A 23,440-nucleotide genomic window follows, 5' to 3' on the forward strand; every position below is an offset into this window, starting at 1 on the left:
TGACTTCCTTACTATTTTCTCCAGCCCCATTGCAATGGAGGCAAACATTTTATTTACTTTCCTAATTGCTTGTCTGTGAATGTTGACTTAGGGGTTTGTGCATAAGAATACCCAAACCTTTCTAAATAGAACATGTTTTGAAAATATTCTGTTTTTCTATTCTTCCTACAAAGGTAACTAATCTCAGATTTTCCTATATTGTATTACATCTTACCAACTCGCATCATCTATCTATATCCCTTTACTGACGCTTTAGCCTGGATTTCACATGAGTCATGAAGACTCCACAAATCTTGCAAAATGGATCCAGAAATCCCAGCATTTCTAATTGATCCCATTGTTTGCAGTCGTAAAAAGGCAGCAGGCATTCCTCACACAGAAGGGAATTCAATGCTGTGTAGCTTGAGACTTTAACCCACAATGTGAGAGTTACATTCTTAGCAGTTGTAAATGTGTCTTGAAATGCTATTGTCCTTCAGATAAGGTTCATAGAACTGTCAAGCTGTAATGTTATTTCTGACCTCAGCCCAAACTGCCTGAGCCAGTGTTGAAAAATATCTATTCTAGCAATTACAGTAACTGTTGACTTAAATCTAAATGTTATCATTGTAGCTTAATACTACTTGATTGTTTCTCATAACCTATTGTTATCACATTGTGCATTATCAGTTCACAGTTTGACAACTTAGAGGTTATTGAAACATTAACTTCTTTGTGGGATTATAAGTGCATTTTTTTATATGTAAGGTGATTTGAATGTATTTAATTTGTGTGAGTGAGATGTTTCTTAATATACTGAAATCTCATAGATATATTAGGCAGGGCTATGAATGAAGTGCTGATTTAGAGTAGTTTTTGTTAGTGTGGACTTGATAGCGGAAGGCCGTCTTCTGTAATGTCTGATTCTGTGCTCTGCTTTTGGCCTAACTCCTATTTAACTTTCTGTTTACTTCTGGTAGGATCAGAAAATTCAGGTTTACAGCCTTAAAGGAATGTGTCCCTTAAACATGCCGCTCCGAGTACTGGATGTTCCTGCTATTGTGACGTGTTTCCTGCTAGTATCACGTGGAAACCAGGTAACAGCAAGAAAACATTAGGCCCATATATCTGCCCTGATTAATCTCAGTCACAACAAATTTCTCTAATTTTTCGTTTTCTAGAAACACATTGTCTGTTTAATGGTTTTTTCAATGAGCTGTCCTGAAATCTTTTGATCTGTAAATAATAGTTCAATGTTTCTTTATCTTCACTTCTTAATTGTTGACTCTATTGTTTTAAAAATCTTTATGAACCTTGAGAATTTCAATAAAATCCCTATAAAGTCTATTATCCAAAGGGAAGCTTTGGCCCAGCATGTCTGTGCTGACCATGATGCCATTCTAAGCTAATCCCATCTCTCTGCATGTGGTCAGTATCCCTCTGTTTCCTACTTGTTCATGAGTCTGTCTTAATGTCTTGTAAACGTTGCTGTTGTACCTACTTCCACCATCTCTCGAGAAAGTGCGCTCCAGGCATTTACCACCCTCGTACATCATCTTCAAACTTCTTCCTTCTAAACTTAAATCTATGTCCCATAGAATTTGACATTTCCACCCTGGGAAAAAGACTCTGACTATCTACCCTATCCATGCCTCTCATACTTTTATATACTTCTATCAGGCTGCAATGTTCAAGTGAAAACAATCCAAGTTTGTCCAACCTCCCCTTAAAGATAATACACTCCAATCCAAACAACATCCCGGTAAAATGTTTTTTGCACCTCTCTAAAACCACCATATCCTTCCTATAATGTGCGGATCATAACTGCATTCAGTAGTCTAAATGTGGCCTGACTAAAGTCTTGTGCAGCTGCAACCTGACTTGCCAATTTTGACAGGAGAAAGTAAGGACCGCAGATGCTGAAGATCAGAGTCAAAAAGTGTGGCACTGGAAAAACAAAGCAGGTCAGACACCATCTGAGGAGCAGAAGAGTCGACGGTTCGAGCATAAGCTCTTCATCAGGAATGAGGGAGGGGCCCAAGGGGGCTAAGAGATAAATGGGATGGATGGGACTGGGGGGAAGGTAGGTGGGAATGTGATAGGTAGATGGTGGTGGGGGTGATGGTAATAGGTTGGAGTGTATAGGTGGGAAGGCATTTGGACAGGTAGAACATTCAAGAAACCATTGTTGGTGTCGAATTGGAGGGTTGGATCTGGAATAAGGTTAGTGGGTGGGGATGAGGAAACTGGTGAAATCAACATTGATCCCATGTGGTTGGAAGGTCCCAAGGTGGAAGTTGAAGTGTTCTTCCTCAAGGCTTCACTTGGCTAGGGTTTGTGTGCAATGGACTTGAATCCCAATTTGATTTGCAATTTACCAACTCACCATGGATTCCATGTGACTTAATCTTCTGGACAGCCTTACCATGAGGGACCTTGTCAAATGCTTTAGTAAAGTTCATCCACATGTAGAAAACATTCACTGCTCTACCCTCAATCATTTTCGTCACTTCCTCAAAAAACTCAATCAAGTTTGTGACACAAGACCTACCTTGCATAAAGCCATGCTGACTGTCCCTAATAATTCCATTCTCCTCCAAATGCGAATAAATCCTATCCCTAAGAATTTTCTCCAGTGATTTCCCTACCACTAATGTAAGGCTCATCTGCCTATAATTTCTTGGATTATCCCTGCTGGTGGCCTTAAACAAACGAAGAATATTGGCTATTCTCAGGTCTTCTGGGACCTTGCTTGTGGCTAAAAAGGATACAAAGATCTCAGTAAAGGCCTCAGCACTCTCCTCCCTTGCCTCATGCAGTATCTTGAAGTAGATGCCATCAGGCCTTGGGGACTTATCTACCTTAATATTTTTCAAGAATCCCTTTCTGAAAAGTAGTCTTGTGCTTTCTATGATAAATTAACTGGATTGCTGCAGAAGTAATGACTTGATCATACAGGGTCTTCTCAGCACAATCCAAAATGTATCAGGATGAAGTTGCTCGGAGTTCTTCAATGTCAACATCCGCTTCTTCTACTTTCCTAGGATTCACAGGCAAGACTCTTCCAATTACCCCATTGTTTCAGTCTTCCTGCCCCACTAAACCTCTTTCTTCTTAATTCAACACCATTTATCCTTCCTTATCCAGTGTTTCATGACACACATCTCCAACTCTTCTGATACTCCATGTCACTTCAACAGTTTCCAGTTTCCAGGCCCTAACTGCTTCCTCTTCACTGTAGCTGTCCAATATTTCAGTCCTACTGGGTCACCCTTCCTTATCTCTTCTTCCAGTGTACCGATGACTACCTCTTCTCTTACCCTGAACTGGAAAATTTCTCTGTGTTTCTAATTTACACCCATCCCTCACCTTCACCTGGCCCATCACTGCCTTTTCCATTCTTTGCTTTCTCTGTCTAAATATCTGGTGCCAGGCTGACTGTACTTCCTCACATCCTTGTTCCTATAAAGAGTCCATTCCATTTTCCCTGTTTCTCAGTCTCTGTTGCATATGTTCTGATGATGCTACCTTCCACATGAGTATTCTGGCATGGCTTCTTTCATTTGTCAACATGGATTCCCCCAGTTGGCAGATTGGCATGGCCCTCCAAAAGTGTCTGATTCATTTCATGCATCTCACCCCTTTCCCTCCCTCCCAAGAACCATGATAAGGTTACCTTTGTTTGCATATTGTTTCCTACCAACATATATTCTATATTCAGCGGATCATCCTCTGCTATTTCCACAAGCTGTAATGTGTTATAAAGTGGAGATTGACCTCCCCGTTGAGAAATAAAACTGAAGCACCCAAGAGGAGCGCCTTGCCCTATAATCTGTAAAAAGTGTGTGAAAAGTGGGGTAACCTGCTTTCAACAACTACTTCACTGGACAAGGAATTCTATAAATTTACAGCCCTTTGGGTGAAGAAGTTTCTTCTCAATTCAGTCCTACATCTGCTGCCCCTAACTTTGAGGCTGTGCCCTCTTGTCCCTCTTGTCCTAGCTTCACATTCTCTCTACTTCAACCTTCTCTATACCCTTCATACTTTTATATGTTTCTATAAGATCCTCCCTCATTCTTCTAAATTCCAGTGAATATAATCCCAGTCTACTCAGTCTCTCCTCATAAGCCAGGCCCCTCAACCTCAGAATCAACCTAGTGAACCTCCTCTGCAGCCCCTCAAGTGCCAGTAAGGAGACCAAAATTGCACACAGTACTCCAGGTGTGACCTCACCAGCATCCTATACAGCTACAACATAACCTCCCTGCTTTTAAACTCAATCCTTTAGCAATGAAGGTCAAAATTCCATTTGCCTTCCTAATTACATGTTGTGCCTGCAGACCAACCCTCTGTGATTCATGCACAAGGACACCCAGGTCCCTCTGCATAGCAGCATGCTGCAACTTTTTACCATTCAAGTAATAATCCTTTTTACTGTTACTCCTACCAAAGTGGATGACTTGACATTTATTAACACTGTATTCCATCTGCCAGACTTTTGCCCAGTCACTTAAAGTATCTACATTCCTCTGCAAAGTTTCCCAGTCCTCTGCACGCTTTGCTCTGCCACTTACCTTAGTGTCACCCGCAAACCTGGACACACTACATGTGGACTCCAACTCCAAGTCACCTATGTTAATTGTGAATAATTATGGGCCTGACGCTGATCCCTAAGGCACACCACCAGACATTGGTTACCACCCAGAATAGCATTTATTTATCCCCACTCTTTGCTTCACGTTAGTCAACCAATCGTCTATCCATGCTAATACTTTATACGTAACACCGTGCATCTTTATCTTCCCCATTCAGAAAGTTAGGAGGTGTGGGATACAGGGAAATTTAGCTGTCTGGATACAGAATTGGTTGGCTGAAAGAAGACAGCGAATGGTAGTGGATGGAAAGTATTCCACCTGGAGGTCGGTGACCAGTGGTGACCCACAGGGGTCTGTTCTTGGACCTCTGCTCTTTGTAGTTTTTATAAATGAATTAGATGAAGAAGTGAAAGGGTGGGTTAGTAAGTTTGCCGATGACACAAAGGTCGGTGGTGTTGTAGATAGTGTCGAGTGGCTTTGCAGGCTACATCAAGACATTAACAAGATACAGAGCTGGGTAGCGAAGTGCCAAATGGAGTTCAACTTGGATAAATGGAAATTGGTTTATTTTGGAAGAAGCGTGGAGGAACAGCAGTATCGTGTGGTCCATGTACATAGATCCCTAAAAGTTGTCATTCAAGTTGATAGGGTTGTTAAAAGGCATTTGGTGTTTTGGCTTTCATTAACAGGGGGATTGAGTTTAAGAGCCACGAGGTTTTGCTGCAGCTCTATAAAACCCTGGTTAGACCATACTTGTGTCCATTCTGATCTCCTCATTATAGGAAGGATGTAGATTCTTTACACAGGGAGTGGTGGGTCGGCCAGCGGTGGTAGTAGAATCAGAGACATTAGGGACATTAAAGTGATTGCTGGACAAGCACATGGATGGCAATAAATTGAGGGTGTGTAGGTTAGATTGATCTCAGATTAAGACAAATGCTTGGCACAACATCGTGGGCCAAAGGGCCTGTACTGTGCTGTACTCTTCTATGTTCTGTTATGCTGAAGCCTCTTATGCTGCACCTTGTCAAAAGCCTTTTGGAAATCTAGGTATACCACATCCACTAGGTCCCTATTGTCCACCTTGCTCCTAATGTCTTCATAGAATTCTAAAAGAGTAGTTAAGCATCACCTTCTCATCATGAACCATGTTGCATCTGCCCAATGGAACAATTTCTATCTAGATGTCTTGCTGTTTCTTTCTTGATAATAGACTCAAGCATTTACCCCACTACAGAGGTTAAGCTAACCAGTCTATAATTCCCCATCTTTTGTCTACTTCCTTTTTTAAACAGTGGAGTCACATTTGCTGTTTTCCAATCTATTGAAACTGCTGGCACAGTGGTTAGCACTGCTGCCTCACAGTGCCAGAGACCCCAGGTTCAATTCCCGCCTCAGGCGACTCTCTGTGTGGAGTTTGCACATTCTCCCCATGTCTGCGTGGGTTTCCTCCGGGTGCTCCGGTTTCCTCCCACAATCCAAAAATGTGCAGGTTAGGTGAATTGGCGAGGCTAAATTGCCTGTAGTATTAGGTGAAAGGGTAAATGTAGGGGATTGGGTCCCCTACAGAACTTCAGCTCTGTATCTTGTTGATGTAGCCTGCAAAGCCACTCGACACTATCTACAACACCACCGACCTTTGTGTCAGTTGGGCTGAAGGGCCTGTTTCCACACTGGAGCAACTAATTATTAGATTAGATTATTTACAGAGTCCAGTGAATTTTGGAAAATTACCACATGTGCACTTATTTCTCCCGCCATCTCTTTTAGTACCCTGGGATGTATTCCATCAGGGCCAGGAGACTTGTCTATTCTTAACTCCATTTACTTGCCCGGCACTACCTCTTTTATAATAATTGTTTTCATGTCTTCACTGACCTCTGTTTCTTTGTCAATTACTGGCATGTTATTAGTGTCTTCCAAGGGGAAGACTGATACAAAATACCTATTCAATGCCTTGGCCATTTCATCATATCCCATAACTAAATGCTCCTTCTCATCCGCAAAAGGACCAATGTTTACTTTAGTCACTCTTATCTCATGTTCTATCTTACACTCATATAACAAAAAATGGGTGGCATGGGTCTAGGTGGGATGTTCTTTGGAAGTTCAGTGAAACTCGATCGGATGAATGGCCTCTTTTTTCACAGTAGGGATTCTATGAATCATTCACTCTGTTTCTCTGCACATGCTGCTTGACCTCCTGAGTTTTTTTGCATTTCGTTTTGTTCTTATTACAGCCAAGCTTAACCTCTGTTGATTTGTGGCTTTAGTGGCCAATCTGAGGACACAACAAGCTGCAAACTATCAGCTAACCAGATATTGATTATTGTCAAAGTTCTCCTAACCAAAAAGAAACTGCCTTGAATGAAAGTTTGGAGAAAGATATGGGGGTTAATTCACAGGAGGAAATGTCACCTGACTGTTTGAAGCATAGCATATGGCCTCGCTGTCTTTCCAGCCCCTCAACTTCTCTATTCCATGGCGCCGTCTGCATGGTCTGCCCCTGTTGAAGCCCTTGAGTGGCCAACTAATGTCTCCTTAAACACCTCATTCTGCTCCTGCAGCTGTTTTACCTTTGACTGGGTAGCCCCACGTTAGGTGAGAATCCAGCAGCCTTCACTGTGAAGATTAATTGCAGACGAGAGGAGAAATGAAATATCCTTTGTGGGATTTTGGGTGCAACAAACACAGACCCCTCAAGGTAATGCCCCCACTCCTCCATTTTACCCTACCCCCTACTCCTACAAATCTTCTCAAAACTCACTCCTAAAATCACATCGCTGAACCCCCTGCACCAGGACCTGCCAGGTAGCAGGCTGATACTTAGATTTACTTGAAACTAGCATCCCTGACCTCCAGGTTTTGACCGTGCAGTGGCTGTTGCTTGGACTCTGTGCAGCTGGGATTATCTGACAGTTTTCTAAGACAGGGCTTCCTCGAAGTGATGTGAACAGAGTCTTAGTCTGTTAGCAAACTATGAAGAATAATTAGTTCTAGTTAGGCAAAATCAGCAGGGACTTATCCCCCATCGATTCTTTGGATGGTATGTAGAAGATCACATCATAACATAAAACCTGCAATCGTCCACATTGAACTGGTTGGATTACATTTTGCAAACTGTGTCCAAATACTTAAGAGATGGAGTAGGAAAAGGGAACTTGAGGGAGAGGCACAATAAATCTGAGATGGTGGAGACCAGAACCAGGAATTCCAAAAGTTACTTTTAATTTTCTTTATTATTTAAATGATGTATCTTTTGTACATTAAAACTTTCATCAACTGTAACATTTCCATTAAAAAGATAAATCTAAGTGGAAAAACCAGTTAAAAGTGTCAACATTTACTTAAGGTATCGGTTATACCTAGGAGTTTACAGTGTTAAAGTCTTTTTAGACCATAAGACATAGGAGCATAAATCAGGCCATTCGGCCCATTAGATCTGCTTCGCCATTCAATTGTGACTCTTAAGTTTCTCAACCCCATTCTCCTGCCTTCTCCAGGTAACCTTACAACCCCTTAACAATCAAGAACTTATCTATCTCTATCGGAAATATACTCAATGATGTGGCCTCCACAGCTTTCCATGGCAATGAATTCCATAGATTCACCACTCTCTGGCTGAAGAAGTTTCTCCTCATCTCCATTCTAAAAGGTCTTCCCTTTACTCCAAGACTGTGCCCTTGGGTCTAGTCTCTCCTGCTAATAGAAACATCTTCCCACAATCCACTCTATCCGGACCTTGCACTGTTCTGTAAGTGTTAATTAGATCCCCTCTCATCCCTCTACACTCCATCAAGTGTAGAACCAGAGTCCTCAAACACTCTTCATTTGTTAAACCTTTCATTCCTGGAATCATTCTTGTGAACCTCCTCTGGGGTTGCTCCAGAGCCAGTACACCCTTTGTGAGATACGGGACCCAGAATTGCTCTTAAGATTCTAAATGTGGTCTGACTGGAGCCTTAAAGTCTCAGAATACATCCTTGCTTTTATATACTAGTCCTCTCAAAATAAATGCCATTGTTGTATTTGTTGCTAGTACATTTGCTGATGACATGAAGGTTGCTGGAGTTGTGGATAGTGTGGAGGGCTGTTGTAAGTTGCAACGGGACACTGACAGGATGTAGAACTGGGCTGAGAAGTTTAACCTGGAAAAGTGCAAAGTGATTCATTTTGGAAGGTCAAATTTGAATGCAGATTACAGAGTTAAAGGCAGGATTCTTGGCAATGTGGAGGAACAGGGGGATCTTGGGGTCCACGTTCATAGATCCCTCAAAGTTGCCACCCAAGTTGATAGGGTTATTAAGAAGGCATATGGTGTCTTGGCTTTCATTGGCACGGAGATTGAGTTTAAGAGCCGTGAGGTTACGTTGCCGCTCTATAGAACCCTGGTTAGACCACACATGGAATATTGTGTTCAGTTCTGGTTGCCTCATTATAGGAAGAATGTGGAAGCTTTAGAAAGGGCGCAGAGGAGATTTACCAGGATGCTGCCTGGACTGAAGGACAAGTCGTATGAAGAAAGATTGAGGAAGCTTGGGCTTTTCTCATTAGAGTGAAGAAAAATAAGAGGTGACTTGATAGAAGTGTGCAAGATGATAAGAGGCATAGATAGAGTGGATGGCCAGAGGCAGAAATGGCTTTCATGAGGGGACAAAATTTTTAGGTGATTGGAGGAAAGTTTAGGGGAAATGTCAGAGGTAGGCTCTTTACACAGAGAGTGATGGGTGTGTGGAATGTACTGCTAGTGGTGGGAGTAGAGTCAGATACATTAGGGACATTTAAGCATCTCTTGGATGGGCACATGGATGATAGTAAAATGAAAAGTCTGTGGGTTAGTTTGATCTTAGAGTAGGATAAAAGGTCGGCACAACAACGAGGGCTGAAGGGCCTCCACTGTGCTGCACTATTCTATGTTCTGTATTATGGTCAGTGCCTCCTAAGGGTTCCTTCACCTTCAACTCCCATATCAAGTTTGCCTCAATGCACATTACCAAATCCAGGATTGCCTGTTCCCCAGTGGGCTCCACCCCAAGCTGCTCCAAAAAGCCATCTTGTAGACATTCCATTGCCAGCCTGGTTTTCTCAGTTCACCTGCATCTTGAAATCCCTATGAACACTGTAACCTTGCATGCCTTTTCTGTCTCCTGGTCTATCTTGTGCCCCATATCGTGACTACTGTTTGGATGCCTGTACATAACTCCCATTGCAATTCCTTAATTAAACCCACAAACTGTACATCATCTGGCCCTATGTCATTTGCTATCGGTTTTATTTAATTTCTGACTAATAAGGCAGCTGTCCTTTCGATGCGATGTGTATCCTTAGATAATTAGTTCCCAGTCCAAATCCCCTTGCAGCCACATCTGCATGATCCCTACATAACATAGCTGTCGACTTCAACCTGTGCCATAAGCTCATTCACCTTCTATCTGAATGCATGCAGTATACAAAGTAACAACTTCAGTACTGTATTTGCCATCCCTTTTCTCATTGTCATCCCTTGATCCAATGTGCTCAAAGTTAGATTCCTAACCCTTTTCAAACACACTGTCCTATTTTGTGACCTGGAGACTTTAATAATCTCTCCTGAGTTCTTCTTTCTTTTCATTTTTCATACTTTTTCATGCAGTTGAATCCACCCCCACAGATGTAACCTCCTGCTTTGTTTCCTATTGGCCATTTTACCTCTTGGAATTTTACCCTTCCCTTGCAACCCTACCCCTTTAAAATTTTCTACTTTAAAGTCCTGTTGAGCACCCTATTTACCCTTCTCACTAGAACATTGGTTCCAATTAAGTTCAGGTGTGGACCATCCGAACAATACAGATCCTTCCTGTTCCAATGCTGACTCTAGTGCCGCATGAAATGGAATCCTTTTTTTCCACACCACTCCTTTAGCCATGTGTTTAGTTCCCTTATTCTCACGCCCCTGTGCCAAATTGCACATGGCTCGGGTAGTAATTCAGAGTTTATCACCCTTGAGGACCTGCTCTTTAATTTCGTTCCTCGTTCCTGATAATTCCCAAACCGGTCCTCTTTCCCCATCTTGCCTATGTATTTTGTCCCAAGGTGGACCATAACACTCCCCCTCCCCCTCCCTCTCCAAAATCCTTCCAAATCTGTCAGAGATTACATTAGATTAGATTAGATTCCCTACAATGTGGAAACAGGCCCTTCGGCCCAACAAGTCCACACCGACTCTCTGAAGAACAATCCACCTAGATGTCCCTCATCCTGGCTCCAGGCAAGCAAATTATCATGCGGAACTCTTGATCCTGCTTACACAGGATGCTATCTATTCCCCTAATTATAGAATCCCCTTATTATGTGAACTGTCATTCATGTTAGTCACTAGTTAGCAGCACGAGAATGTGAGAATTCTAATCAAAGCTCACATTTTCCATACAACTGTCGAAAAAGGTGAAGAGTTTACATTCCTTTAATGCCCCCAGCACTGTCTCCAATGTGGCTTTTCAGGCCCAGCAGACTTTACAATCCTATCCTGTACCTAACAGCCTTTCAGAAATACTTCCATTTATATCAATAGTGTCAACCTTCAGAACAACAGTTAATCTTTACTGATGCCCCAGGTCATCAATTTCCCAAGTGGGCATTCATTAAAGAAAGTACGTGCACCTTCTATGGAATTACCTGCAGCTTCAGGAGGTTGTCAGACCCTCCACATAGAGACAACATTAATGGACAGAAACATTATTGTTGTAGATGCTTTGCATGTTTTTCTGGTAGCTTGAACACCAACCGAATTTCAGAGCTCATGTCAGTAATTAGGCCAAACATGAACTTTGAAATGTGTTACTCTCCTAATCTTTCTGTGATTCAACTCCCAAAGTAACTATGGTGTGGAAATGTCTTCTCTCTATTCCCTCACCCTTGCCAACAACTTTAACACAGGTTTCCATGCTCAGGAATTTGGGCAGCATCATCATGATTTCCTGTACATTCACTTTAAGACAGAAGTCAAAAGATTGTGTGGTGTTGGACAGTGGGATTACCAATTTGTGATTGTGGCCGTGCAAGAGTATGATGGAGTGGCAAACACAATATTCAGTGAAATATTCCCTTTCGCAGAACATGGAACAATGTATTACTTAATTTTAAACATTAAATGGCATGTTGATAGCATCATGTTTAAAGCATTATTCAACAGACCCCAATGATCTATGTTCCAGTGACTAAAATAGAACTTACTAATGCAACTCAGCAGGTCTGACAAGTTCTGTGAGGTGAAAGCAGAGTTAACATTTTGAATTCAATAACTCTTCTTCAAAACTGTTCCAATGAAAGGTTGAATTGAGTGATTATGTCATGGGTTTATCCAAATACAATCTGGTATTCAGAACATTGCAGGCAATGGATGACAAGTCTCATGACAGGAGTGCCAGGGAATTGGATGTGGAAACCAGCAGCTTTATTCCTAGTTTAAGTCATAGGGAATGTCACTAACAGATGAGCTTATCACACATCTGACCTGCCAAATGGGGTCCCCACATCTAGAATTGAAATATGTTAGAATAAAGTTAATATGACAAAAATTCTTCAAACCCTGAATGTGTGTTTTGATCTCTTTTTCACAGAAATCTCCAGTAATGCTTGCTGGCATGGCCGATGGAATGGTCGCCGTTTACTCTCTGGTTAATGAGATTCCTGAGGGTTGGTGCTCCTACCTGTGCTCACGCTCAGCAAACAAGTTTCAGTTTAAAATCTCCGATAACGACCTTCGACAGAATGCATATCGAGTTACTGATATGATAATGGTGAACAGTGGATCAGAAGTGTGGTACAGCAACGGTCCTGGGATCCTGGTCATAGACACACTTGCTACAGAAATAACTCGGAGATTAGAACCTTACCAAGCTCCCTCTCAAGTCATATCAATGACTTGCAATGTGGGATGTAATGGGGAAGAGGCTGTTTGGTGTCTGGATGACAGGACAAGTACCTTAATTATGTATCGGTCATATCAGATCTGTGCACATTACACGTGCAGTGACTGTAATCCATTAAGAGACATGTTCCCCATCCAGCAGCCTGCTAGTTTTACAACAACCACAGCCATTACTACCACAGATATGACTGATTCCAACTCCACAGATGTCAGCATCATTTTCAATGATGAGGTTGGAACCCAAGTTATAAGACATTCCGACTCCATGACTGATTACTGTTCTCTATCATCCGAATCTTGCTTCTCTAACAGGAACACTGGAACATCATTTAGTGCCCTGAGTTCCCCAATCAGTCCCACAAGTATTCCTCATTCTACTGACTTTATTGAGTCATGCTCATTGCGTGACAGGTCTGGAAGCATCTCCCCGCCAGTGGATGATAGTGAACAGCTACAAGCTGTAAAAATCCTAGCAGTTAAGGACACCCTGTGGATACCGAGGTACGTCACTTATAAGATCCACTCAATTAGAAAAACATGTGTTCACAATCTCAGTGCAGGAGGTTGGATATCACAAAGCAGAATTAAAAATGCAGTTTTCTTCATTTATAATCTAGTAATCTTGTTAGTTTCTAGATGCTTAATGATATTAATAATTTAGGCTAGTTTTGTTTATAGATTATACAGTGAATGAATTGAGTATTAATGCAATCAACAGTAATTGATAGCTACTTTGATATGTGATAATTCATCTAATTTGTCAAATTGATATAAATGGAAATATTGGTTTTGTTGATATGTAATTCCCCTTATGCAAACTCCTAGTGTGGGGGGGCAGATGTAGATTGCAACAGGACACTGACAGGAAGCAGAACTGGACTGATAAGTGGCAGATAGATTTCAACCTGGAAAAGTGTGAATTGATTCTTGCCAGTGTGGAGGAACAGGGGGATCTAGGTGTCCATGTCCATAGATCCTTCAAAGTTGCCACCCAATTTGATAGGGTTGTTAAGAAGGCTTTCATTAGCAGGGGATTGGGTTTAAGTGGTATGAGGCTATGCTGCAGCTCTACACAGCGCTGGTTAGATCACACATGGAATATTGTGTTCAGTTCTGATCACCTCGTTATAGGAAGAATGTGGTGGCTTTAGAGAGGGTGCAGAGGAGATTTACCAGGATGCTGATTGGACTGGAGGACAAGTCATATGAAGAAAGATTGAAGGAGCCAAGGCTTTTCTCATTAGAGTGAAGACAAATGAGAGGTGACTTGATAGAGGTGTACAAGATGATAAGAGGCATAGATAGAGTGGATGGCCAGAGATGTTTTTCCCAGGGCTTTTTTCCAGAGGGGGCATAATTTTTAGGTGATTGGAGGAAAACAGCCTCAAGTCCCTCAGCTTTTCTTCAGAAGACCTTCCCTCCATACCAGGCAACATCTTAGTAAATCTTCGCTGAACCTTTCCAAAGCTTCCACTTCCTCCTGATAATGGGGTGACCAGAACTATATACAGTACTCCAGATTTGGTGACACCATAGTTTGTGCAGCTGTAGCATGACCTCGTGGCTCCAAAACTCAATCCCACCACCAATAGAAACTAACTCACCGTATGCCTTCTTAACAACCGTATCAACCTGAGTAGCAACTTTCAAGGATTTATGTACATGGACTCTGAGATCTCTCTACTCATCTACACTACCAGGAATCTTTCCATTAGCCCAGTACTCTTTATTCCTGTTGCTCCTTCCAAAGTGAATCACCTCACACTTTTACACATTAAATTCCATTTGGCACCTCTCAGCCCAGCTCTGCAGCTTATCTATATCACTCTGTAACCTGCAACGTCCTTCTGCACTATCTACAACTCCACTGACCTTAGTGTCATCTGCAAATTTACTAACCCATCCTTCTATGGCCTTATCCAGTCCATTTATAAAAATGACAAACAGCAGTGGACCCAAAACAGATCCTTGCAGCACACCACTAGTGACTGAACTACAGGATGAACATTTCCCATCAACCACCACCCTGTTTTCTTTCAGCTAGCCAATTTCTGATCAAAACCGCTAAATCTCCCTCAGTTCCATGTCTCCATATTTCATGCAATAGCGTACCATGGGGAACCCTATCAAACGGGCTTTAGCCCGAAACGTCGAATTTCCTGTTCCTTGGATGCTGCCTGACCTGCTGCGCTTTAACCAGCAACACATTTTCAGCTCTGATCTCCAGCATCTGCAGACCTCACTTTTTACTCGAACCTTATCAAACGCCTTACTGAAATTCATATATACTACATCGACCACTTGACCCTCATCCACCTGTTTGGTCACCTGTTTAGAAGGATGAGGGGATTATAGTGAAATTTGCAGTATTTTGACCTGAATAGAGTGGACATGTTTCAAGAGACTAGGACCTGAGGGCATTGCCCCTGAGTGAAGAGGCGACCTTTTAGAACCGAGATAAGGAGGAACTTCTTTAGCCAGAGGGTGATTTTTCTGAGGAACTCATTGCTACAGAGAACTGTAGAGGCCAAGTAATTGAGTGTATTTAAGACAGTGATAATAAGGGAATCAAGAGTTCTCGGGAAACGGCAGGAAAGTAGAGTTGAGAAACATTCCTGAAGAAGGGCTCATGTCCGAAATGTTGATTCTCCTGCTTTTTGAATGCTGCCTTACCTGCTGCGCTTTTCCAGCAACACATTTTCAGCTCTAATCTCCAGCATCTGCAGTCCTCACTTTCTCCTCGAAGATTTTAACCTATTACGAATCCTCTTGCAAGGATGCCTTCCTTGAAGAAGCTCCCTTCCTCCCTCTACAAGGATTTCAGTGAGTCCCTCTCTCACTGCACACCCCAGTAAGATTCCTGAAGAAGGGCTCATGCCCGAAACGTCAATTCTCCTACTCTTTGGATGCTGCCTGACCTGCTGCGCTTTTCCAGCAATACATTTTCAGTTAAGAAACATATCAGCCATGATCAAATGGGAGGGCAGACTCAGTGGGCTGAATAGCCTAATTCTGCTCCTATATCATATATCTCCTATGTCGGGCAGCACATGTTGGCTCAGTGGTTAGCACTGCTTCCTCACAGCATCAGAGGGCCGGGTTCGAATCCAGCCTCAGGCGACTCTGTGCGCATTCTCCCAGTGTTTGTGTGGGTTTCTCCAGGTTCTCTGGTTTCCTCCCACCATCCAAAGATGTGCAGGTTAGATGAATTGGCCAAGCTAAATTGCCCGTAGTGTTCAGGGATGTTTAGGCTAGGTGCATTAGTCAGGGGTAAATATAAGGTAGAGGAATGGGTCTGAGTTGGTTACTCTTTGGAGAGTCAGTGTGGATCTGTTGGGCCAAAGGGCCTGTTTCCACACTGTAGGGGTTCTAGTTCTAATTCTTATAATCCATTATTCACTTGTATTGCCACTTGCAGAGAGCTATGAACTTGGACCCCAAAATCCCGCTATATATCAATGCTCCTAAACGTCCTGCCATTAACTGTATATTTTCGTCTTGCATTTCATCTCCCAAAAATGCATCACCCCACATTTGTCATTCCTCCACTCAACTTTTCCAAATGATCTCTATCCTGCTGTAACTTTTGAATACCTTGCTTACTCTCTACAATTCCACCATTTTTTTGTCTTGTCTGCAAAACTACTAACCAGACTGCCTACATTTTCATCGAAGTCATTTATAGGTCCCAGCACTGATTATTGCGGATCTGCTGTAAAAATTGCCTTGGGATTTTTATTAATCCTACTCACACAGACCTTTTGTAGTCCCTCCTAGCCCTCCTAATTTCTTGTTTAAATTCTTTTCTGCTCATTTTATATTCCTCAAGGGCCTTGTTTGATTTCATTCTCCAACCTTCTGAAATATCTGTCCTCCATCAAATTGTTCAGCCCAAATTTGAGCACTCCATCATTGGTGGCTGCCTTCTGGTGCCTAGGGGAAAGCTCCGGAATCTCTGTCTACACCTGCCTCCCTCTCCAAGATACTTCATAAAACCTACCTGGTTGAGCTTTAGCTCATTTGACTTGATATCTCCTTGTTTTATTCATTGGCACAGAATCACAAAAATATTAGTGCAGAAGGAGACCATTCAGACTGTTGTGTCTGTATTGGCTCGATTATCTAGTGCTAATCTCCTACCTTTTCCTGACATTGCTACACATAACTGCTATCCAAAAAAACCATCTAATACCCTCTTGAATTCCTCAATTAAATCTATCTCCACCACATTAGTGTATTCTATACCCTAACAACTCACTGTGTGAAAAAGATGTTTTGCACATCACTCTAGCTTCATTTGCACATCATTTTAAATCAATTCCCTCTTGTTCTTATTTCTTTTATAAGTGGAAATAGTTTCTCCCTATCTACTCATGTCTCAGCCTCCTTGTCTCGAGGAACAACAGTCTTATCTACTTCAATCTATCCTCAACTGAAGTTTCTCATGCCATTCTAATAAAGTGTTTCTTTACTCTCTCCAATGTATTTGCATCTTTCCTATAATGTGGCACCCACAACTCTAGCTGAGGTCTAACAAGTGTCTTGTACAGGTTCAGTATCATACCCTTGTTCTTGTATTCTTGTGTCTCTATGAATAAAGCTGAGAACACCGTATGTTTACTAACTGAACTCTCCTGCCACCTTCAATGATTTGTGTACATGTACACCCAGGTCTCTCTGCTCCGGCATTGCCTTTCGAATTTTATGTTTCTTTCAATCTTCTTTCAACCAAAATGCATCACGTCAACCATTCCTGCACTGAACTTCATCAGCTCACCCCATCAAATTGTTAATGTTCTCTTGGAGTTTTACACTATCCTTACAGTTTAAAATTCATCCAACTTTGTTAGCTGAATGTAGGTTTGCTCGCTGAGCTGGAAGGTTCGTTTTCAGACATTTTGTCACCATGCTAGATAACATCTTCAGTGACCCTCGGGATGAAACACTATTAGTATGGCCCGCTTTCTATCTATAGGTTTCCTTGGGTTGGTGATGTTATTTCCTGTTCTTTTTCTCAGGGGTGGTAAGTGGGATCTGAGTCAATGTTTTTGTTGACAGAGTTCTGGTTGGAATGCCATGCTTCTAGGAATTCTCGTGCATGTCTCTGTTTGGCTTGTCCTAGCTTGGATGTGTTGTCCCAGTCGAAGTGTTCAGAAGTGGGTACTGCAGATGCTGAAGATTAGAGTCAAGATTAGCGTGGTGCTGGAAAAGCGCAGCAGGTCCGGCAAGATCCGAGGAGCAGGAAGTTGACGTCAAACTTGGGGCTGTTCTCATTGGAGAAGAGAAGGTTTAGGGGAGATCTGATAGAAGTGTATAAGATGATTAGGGGTTTAGATAGGGTAGATACTAAGAACCTTTTACCGCTAATGGAGTCAGGTGTTACTAGGGGACATAGCTTTAAATTAAGGGGTGGTAGGTATAGGACAGATGTTAGGGGTAGATTCTTCACACAGCGGGTTGTGAGTTCATGGAATGCCCTGCCCGTATCAGTGGTGAACTCTCCTTCTTTATGGTCATTTAAGCGGGCATTGGATAGGCATTTGGAAGTTATTGGGCTAGTATAGGTGAGGTAGGATTCGGTCGGCGCAACATCGAGGGCCGAAGGGCCTGTACTGCGCTGTATCCTTCTATGTTCTATGTTCTATATCAAGAATGTCATTCCTGATGAAGGGCTTTGCCCGAATAATCGATTTTCCTGCTCCTTGGGTGCTGCCTGACCAGTCGAAATGGTGTCCTTCCTCATCCGTATGTAAGGATACTAGTGAGAGTGGGTCGTGTCTTTATGTGGCTAGTTGATGTTCATGTATCCTGGTGGCTACTTTTCTGCCTATTAGTCTAATGGCATCTGCAAACTTGACAATTGTCCCCTGCACAGCAGTGATACTTATCCGGAAAAGCAAGGGTTCCAATATCAGCCCCTGATGAACTCTACTGCAAAAAATGTTTTGTATAAGCAGCGCACATGAGCAGCTGTGCACTGGGAAACAAAACCCGCACACATCCCATGATTATGCACTGGATAATCAATTTCAAATGACCAATGAATCCCAGGATGCTACATATGCCAGAACAAAATCCAGGCTTTCTAAATTAGCTCTTTGGGCGCACTACTCATTCTATCTTATTGCAATCGTCGAAACAAGTTCTGGAAAGGGGAAGAAACTAGGTCACATCACCTCCGGCCAGGGGCTCAGGTTGGAAGCTGTCGGAACAAGGTTGGGGAGGTGTGGGGAGTTAACCATCTTCTCAGCAGTGACCAGGAGGATCAGGGATGAGAAGTTGAGGAAGCATGTAGCCTTCCAGAAGGAAAGAACATTTGATGCAAATAGCAAGTTACATTTTTCTTTCATGTTTTAAATATTTATTTTCTTGATAAGTTTAAAATCTGGCCTAAAAGAAAAGCAAAGAAGTCTTCAAAACAAAATCCAGCACACATCCCAAAAGGGAATGGCTTTCTGAGCTCATTGATACTGAAATGCCGTCTTCAACTCAGAAACAAATTCTACAACACGATGAGATTTTCACTTATCACAAAGTTCTCCTTGTAATGTCACAGTTGCAGTAAAGATGAATGCATCCAAACTTCCATGTAAGACATTGATGATTGTGTAGCGAAGCGTACATCAAGAATCAGAGGAAGAATCTGGCACAGCAAGAGTTTTGCCTTCGAATTTGTCAAGTGTATTGGCTTTGTCATAAAGAATTCCTGGGTGGATTGCGCAGATTGCGATTTCATATGTTGATATTGGGCAAAAGTACGGACATTTTGGTATAAAAAATGTTGATTTTGTACATCAAGTTCCAACCAGAAGTTGAACTTGTTTACAAGACTGTCTTTGCAGGAATTTTGAAACTGACTGCTTGTGTTTCCATTGTGAAAGCAAAAAGTAGTTTTAATCAATGACCTTGATTTACAAGATGCTGTTGTTTATATCAGGCTGGAGAAGGAAAATGAAGCAGCTGCAGCGACACAAAGTCAAGCATTTATCAGAACAGCATTGTGTTGCTCACATAGAACATAGAAAAGTACAGCACAGAACAGGCCCTTTGGCCCACAATGTTGTGCCGAGGATTATTCCTCATCTAAAGTAAGAAAATCTAGCCTACGCACCCTTCAATTCACTGCTATCCATGTGCATGTCCAGCAGTCGCTTAAATGTCCCTAATGGCTCTGCTCTTCGGAGTGTCAGTGTGGACTTGTTGGGCTGAAGGGCCTGTTTTCACACTGTAGGTAATCTAATCTAATTTAATCTAAAGAATCTACCTCTGATGTCCCTTCTATACGTTCCTCCTAATATCTTAAAACTATGACCCCTCGTGCCAGTCATTCCTGCCCTGGGGAAAGGTCTCTGGCTATTGACGCTATCCATGCCTCGCATTACCTTGTATACCTCAATCAGGTCACCTCTCTTCCTCCTCCTCTCTAGAGAGAAAATCTGGGCTTAAGCAACATCTCTTCATAAGACAAGCCCTCCAGTCCAGGCAGCAATTTGGTAAACCTTCTTTGCTCCCTCTCCAAAGCCTCCATTTCTTTTCCTATAATAGGACAGCCGGAACTGGACATAATATTCCGAGTGTGGTCTCACCAGGGATTTGTAGAGCTGCAGCAAAACTTTGCGGCTCTTAAACTTGATCCCCCTGTTAATGAAAGCCAAAACACCATATGCTTGAAGTTAGTTCCCTCTCAAAGTAGGACTGTAACCTGGGTCCAGACATATAACCAGCTCACTGGTGCAGGGATAGCTGTGAGAGCTCCATCGCCAAATGCAATCATCATTTTCATTTCTCTAGCTGTTGTCTACATCTTGTTCTATAGGATCAAGATCTGGTGGCAGGAGTCATCACAGGTCTGAAATGTCAGCCCAGTTAACGCACGTTACAACATCTTTCCTCACTGAGGCCCTGATAGAAACATTATCAGCTATTGTCAGGCTATTATCAGGTACAACTAGGTAAAAACTCTATTATTAGGTACAGGCAATTCCTGTAGCCCAGTTGTTATCTGGATCCTATTGGTGCTACTCCAAAACAAAGTAACCCTGCACCTGGTATTGACAGCTTTGATGTGTCACATGACCTTGAAGCAGCACGGTGGGCGGGTTACAGCACCAGGAACCCAGGTTTGATTCCAGCCTAGGGCGACTATGAGGAGTTTGCACATTCTCCATGTCTGCATGGGTTTTGTCCAGGCGCTCCTCCCACAGTCCAAAGATGTGCAGATTAGGTAGATTGGCTATACTAAATTGCCCACAGTGTCCTTGGATGTGAAAGCTAGGTGGATTAGCCATGGGAAAGAGCAGGCTTAGAGGGATAGGGTCGAGTATGGGTGGGATGCTCTTTGAAGGATTGGTGTGGACTTGATGGGCCGAACGGCCTGCTTCCACACTGTAGGGGTTCTGATTCTATGAAACCATTGTGTGCTGCACCTACTGTATACTGCAGACCACTCCCATTGCACACTGCATACTGCACATAGCTATCTGAGAGGCCTATAGGATCACCCTATGTAAGACAGGGAGAAGGTGATACATTAAGGGTGTATTTGCAAGCACATTTCCTGTCGTTACTGAGCTGTTGCACACTGCACCATGTTCCCAGTGTACAGTGCACCCAATCTGTGCTGTTCATTGTCACTGTTGCTCTAAACTTGCTTTTCATTGCTGTTTTGTTGTTTTTAATTTCAGACAAGGTGGTGATATCATTGTTATTGAGCTGGAAAACCAGTCCGTCAGCCAGCAAGGCAGGGTCGTGGCAGTGCTAAAGCCAGAATCTGTACCTAAAGACGGGTAAGTGAATATTAAGTTAGTAGAAAACCCAGAAGCAAACCCAGTTGGCAGTGCAGGAAGGAGCTATCTTTGAACTTGTTGTCCAACTAGTGATGCAATCCATTGCAATATGGACAGTGCATCAGAGACAGAAGTTTCAGCCAAAGCACTTACAGCTCTGTGTTTAAAATTCAATGGGATGTATCTTAATCCAGTCTGTCATCTTTTAGATGGATTGGTCATATGATTATATTATTACCATCATTACTTTCTAAAGTATGTCCTAATTTCTGTTTAAAGTGGGATACAGAAATTGATTCTTTCTCAGAAACTTTTTTTTTGTTCTTTCTGTTTATTATTGTAAATGTTCTGGTTTAGAAAACGTTCCAATGGGAAAATATTTGTTAAGGATTCCATTGCCCAATTTTGTGATCTTTCCAGCAGCTCAGTAACGACAGGAAATGTGTTTGCAAATACACCCTTAATGTGTCACCTTCTCCCTGTCTTACATAGGGTGATCCTATAGGCTTCTCAGATAGCCAAGCCTTTGCAGGTAGTACAAATTACATGCTACATCTACTGCTGGACCTTGGGTCACTTGGCAAACCCTGATACCCCTAGTATCCGGAGCCCACTGGCACAGAGAAACTATGCTAGAAAGCACTCAAAGCAGAGCTATGCATATGTATCTGTCTGTCTGTCTTCTCTTTTTGTCAAGCCATTGGGAAATTCCATACACCCCTCACCCAGTCTTCTGAAATGACCTAGCAAACCAAATCAGTTGTATCAAGTGCTGCAAACTCTCAACAGAGGTATTGACCAAGGATCACAAATGACAACCCGATCAACCCTGCAAAGACCTCCTTCCCAACATCTGCAACCTAATGCCAAAATTGAGAGAGTTGTCTCACAGAAACATCAAGCAACAGCCTGCCATTGTCATAAACATTTAATTATGCCATATACTCAATGTCCTAGACACCTCCATCACTGTTCCTATATATATCCTATTCCAGCAGCAGGACAGACAAAGAAAGAACAAAGAAAATTACAGCACAGGTCCACCAAGCCTGCACCGATCCAGATCATCTATCTAAACCTGTCACCTATTTTCTAAGGATCTGTGTTCCTCTGCTCCCTGCCCATTCATGTATCTGTCTAGATACATCTTAAATGACACTATTGTGGCCGCATCTACCACCTCCACTGGCAATGCATTCCAGGTACCCACCACCCTCTGCGTAAAAAAAAACTTTCCACACACATCTCGCCTGAACTTTTCATCTCTCACCTTGAATTCATGATTCATCCATCCTGTCTATACCCCTCATGATTTTGTAGGCCACTATCAATCTCCGCCTTTCCAATGAAAATAATCCTAATCTACTCAACTTCGCTTTATAGCTAGCAACCTCCATACCAGGCAACATCCTGGTGAACCTCTTCTGTGACCCTATCAGAAGCATCCACATCCTTTCTGGTAATGTGGTGACCAGAAATGTATGCAGAATTCTAAATGTGGCCGAACCAAAGTCCTTTACAACTAACAACTGTAACGTGACCTGCCAACTCTAGTACTCAATACCCCATTTGATGAAGGAAAGAATGCGATATGCCGCCTTGACCACTCCATTGAGCTGTGTTGCCAGCTTCAGGGAACAATGGATCTGAACACCCAGATCTCTCTGTACATCAATTTTCCCCAGGACTTTGCTATTTACTGAATTGGATCTTCCAAAATGTATCGCCTCCCATTTGGCCAGATTGAAGTCCATCTGCCATTTCTCTGCCCAAATCTCCAACCTATCTATATTCTGCTTTATTCTCTGACAGAATACTATCTTTACTATCTGCTACTCCACCAATCTTAGTGTCATCTGAAAACTTGCTAATCAAACTGCCTACACTTTCCTCCAAATCATTTATGCATATCACAAACAACAGTGATCCCAGCACGAATCCCAGTGGAACACCACTAGTACAGGTCTCCATTTTGAGAAATTCCCTTCCACGCCTACTCTCTGTCTTCTGTTGCCCAGCCAGTTTTTAATCCATCTAGCTAGTACACTTTGGACCCCATGCAACTTCACTTTCTCCATTAGTCTACTATGAGGAACCATAATCAAAAACCTTTCTGAAGTCCATGTATATGACATTTCCAGCCCTTCCCTCATCAATCAACTTTGTCACTT

General features: G+C 42.4%; 1 protein-coding gene across 2 annotated transcripts in view; it reads left to right on the forward strand.

The window, feature by feature from the left end:
• Positions 1–23,440, forward strand: part of lrrk1 (leucine-rich repeat kinase 1) — a 242,398-nt gene that overhangs the window by 200,271 nt on the left and 18,687 nt on the right. For both annotated transcript variants that reach the window (XM_060853361.1, XM_060853362.1), the window contains 3 exons: positions 960–1,076; positions 12,173–12,984; positions 21,168–21,269. In XM_060853361.1, coding sequence (XP_060709344.1) covers positions 960–1,076; positions 12,173–12,984; positions 21,168–21,269 — 1,031 coding nt within the window. The remainder of the gene's footprint in view (positions 1–959; positions 1,077–12,172; positions 12,985–21,167; positions 21,270–23,440) is intronic.

This window comes from Hemiscyllium ocellatum, chromosome 39 (assembly GCF_020745735.1).
Source record: "Hemiscyllium ocellatum isolate sHemOce1 chromosome 39, sHemOce1.pat.X.cur, whole genome shotgun sequence".
Classification (NCBI taxonomy): Eukaryota; Metazoa; Chordata; class Chondrichthyes; order Orectolobiformes; family Hemiscylliidae; genus Hemiscyllium; species Hemiscyllium ocellatum.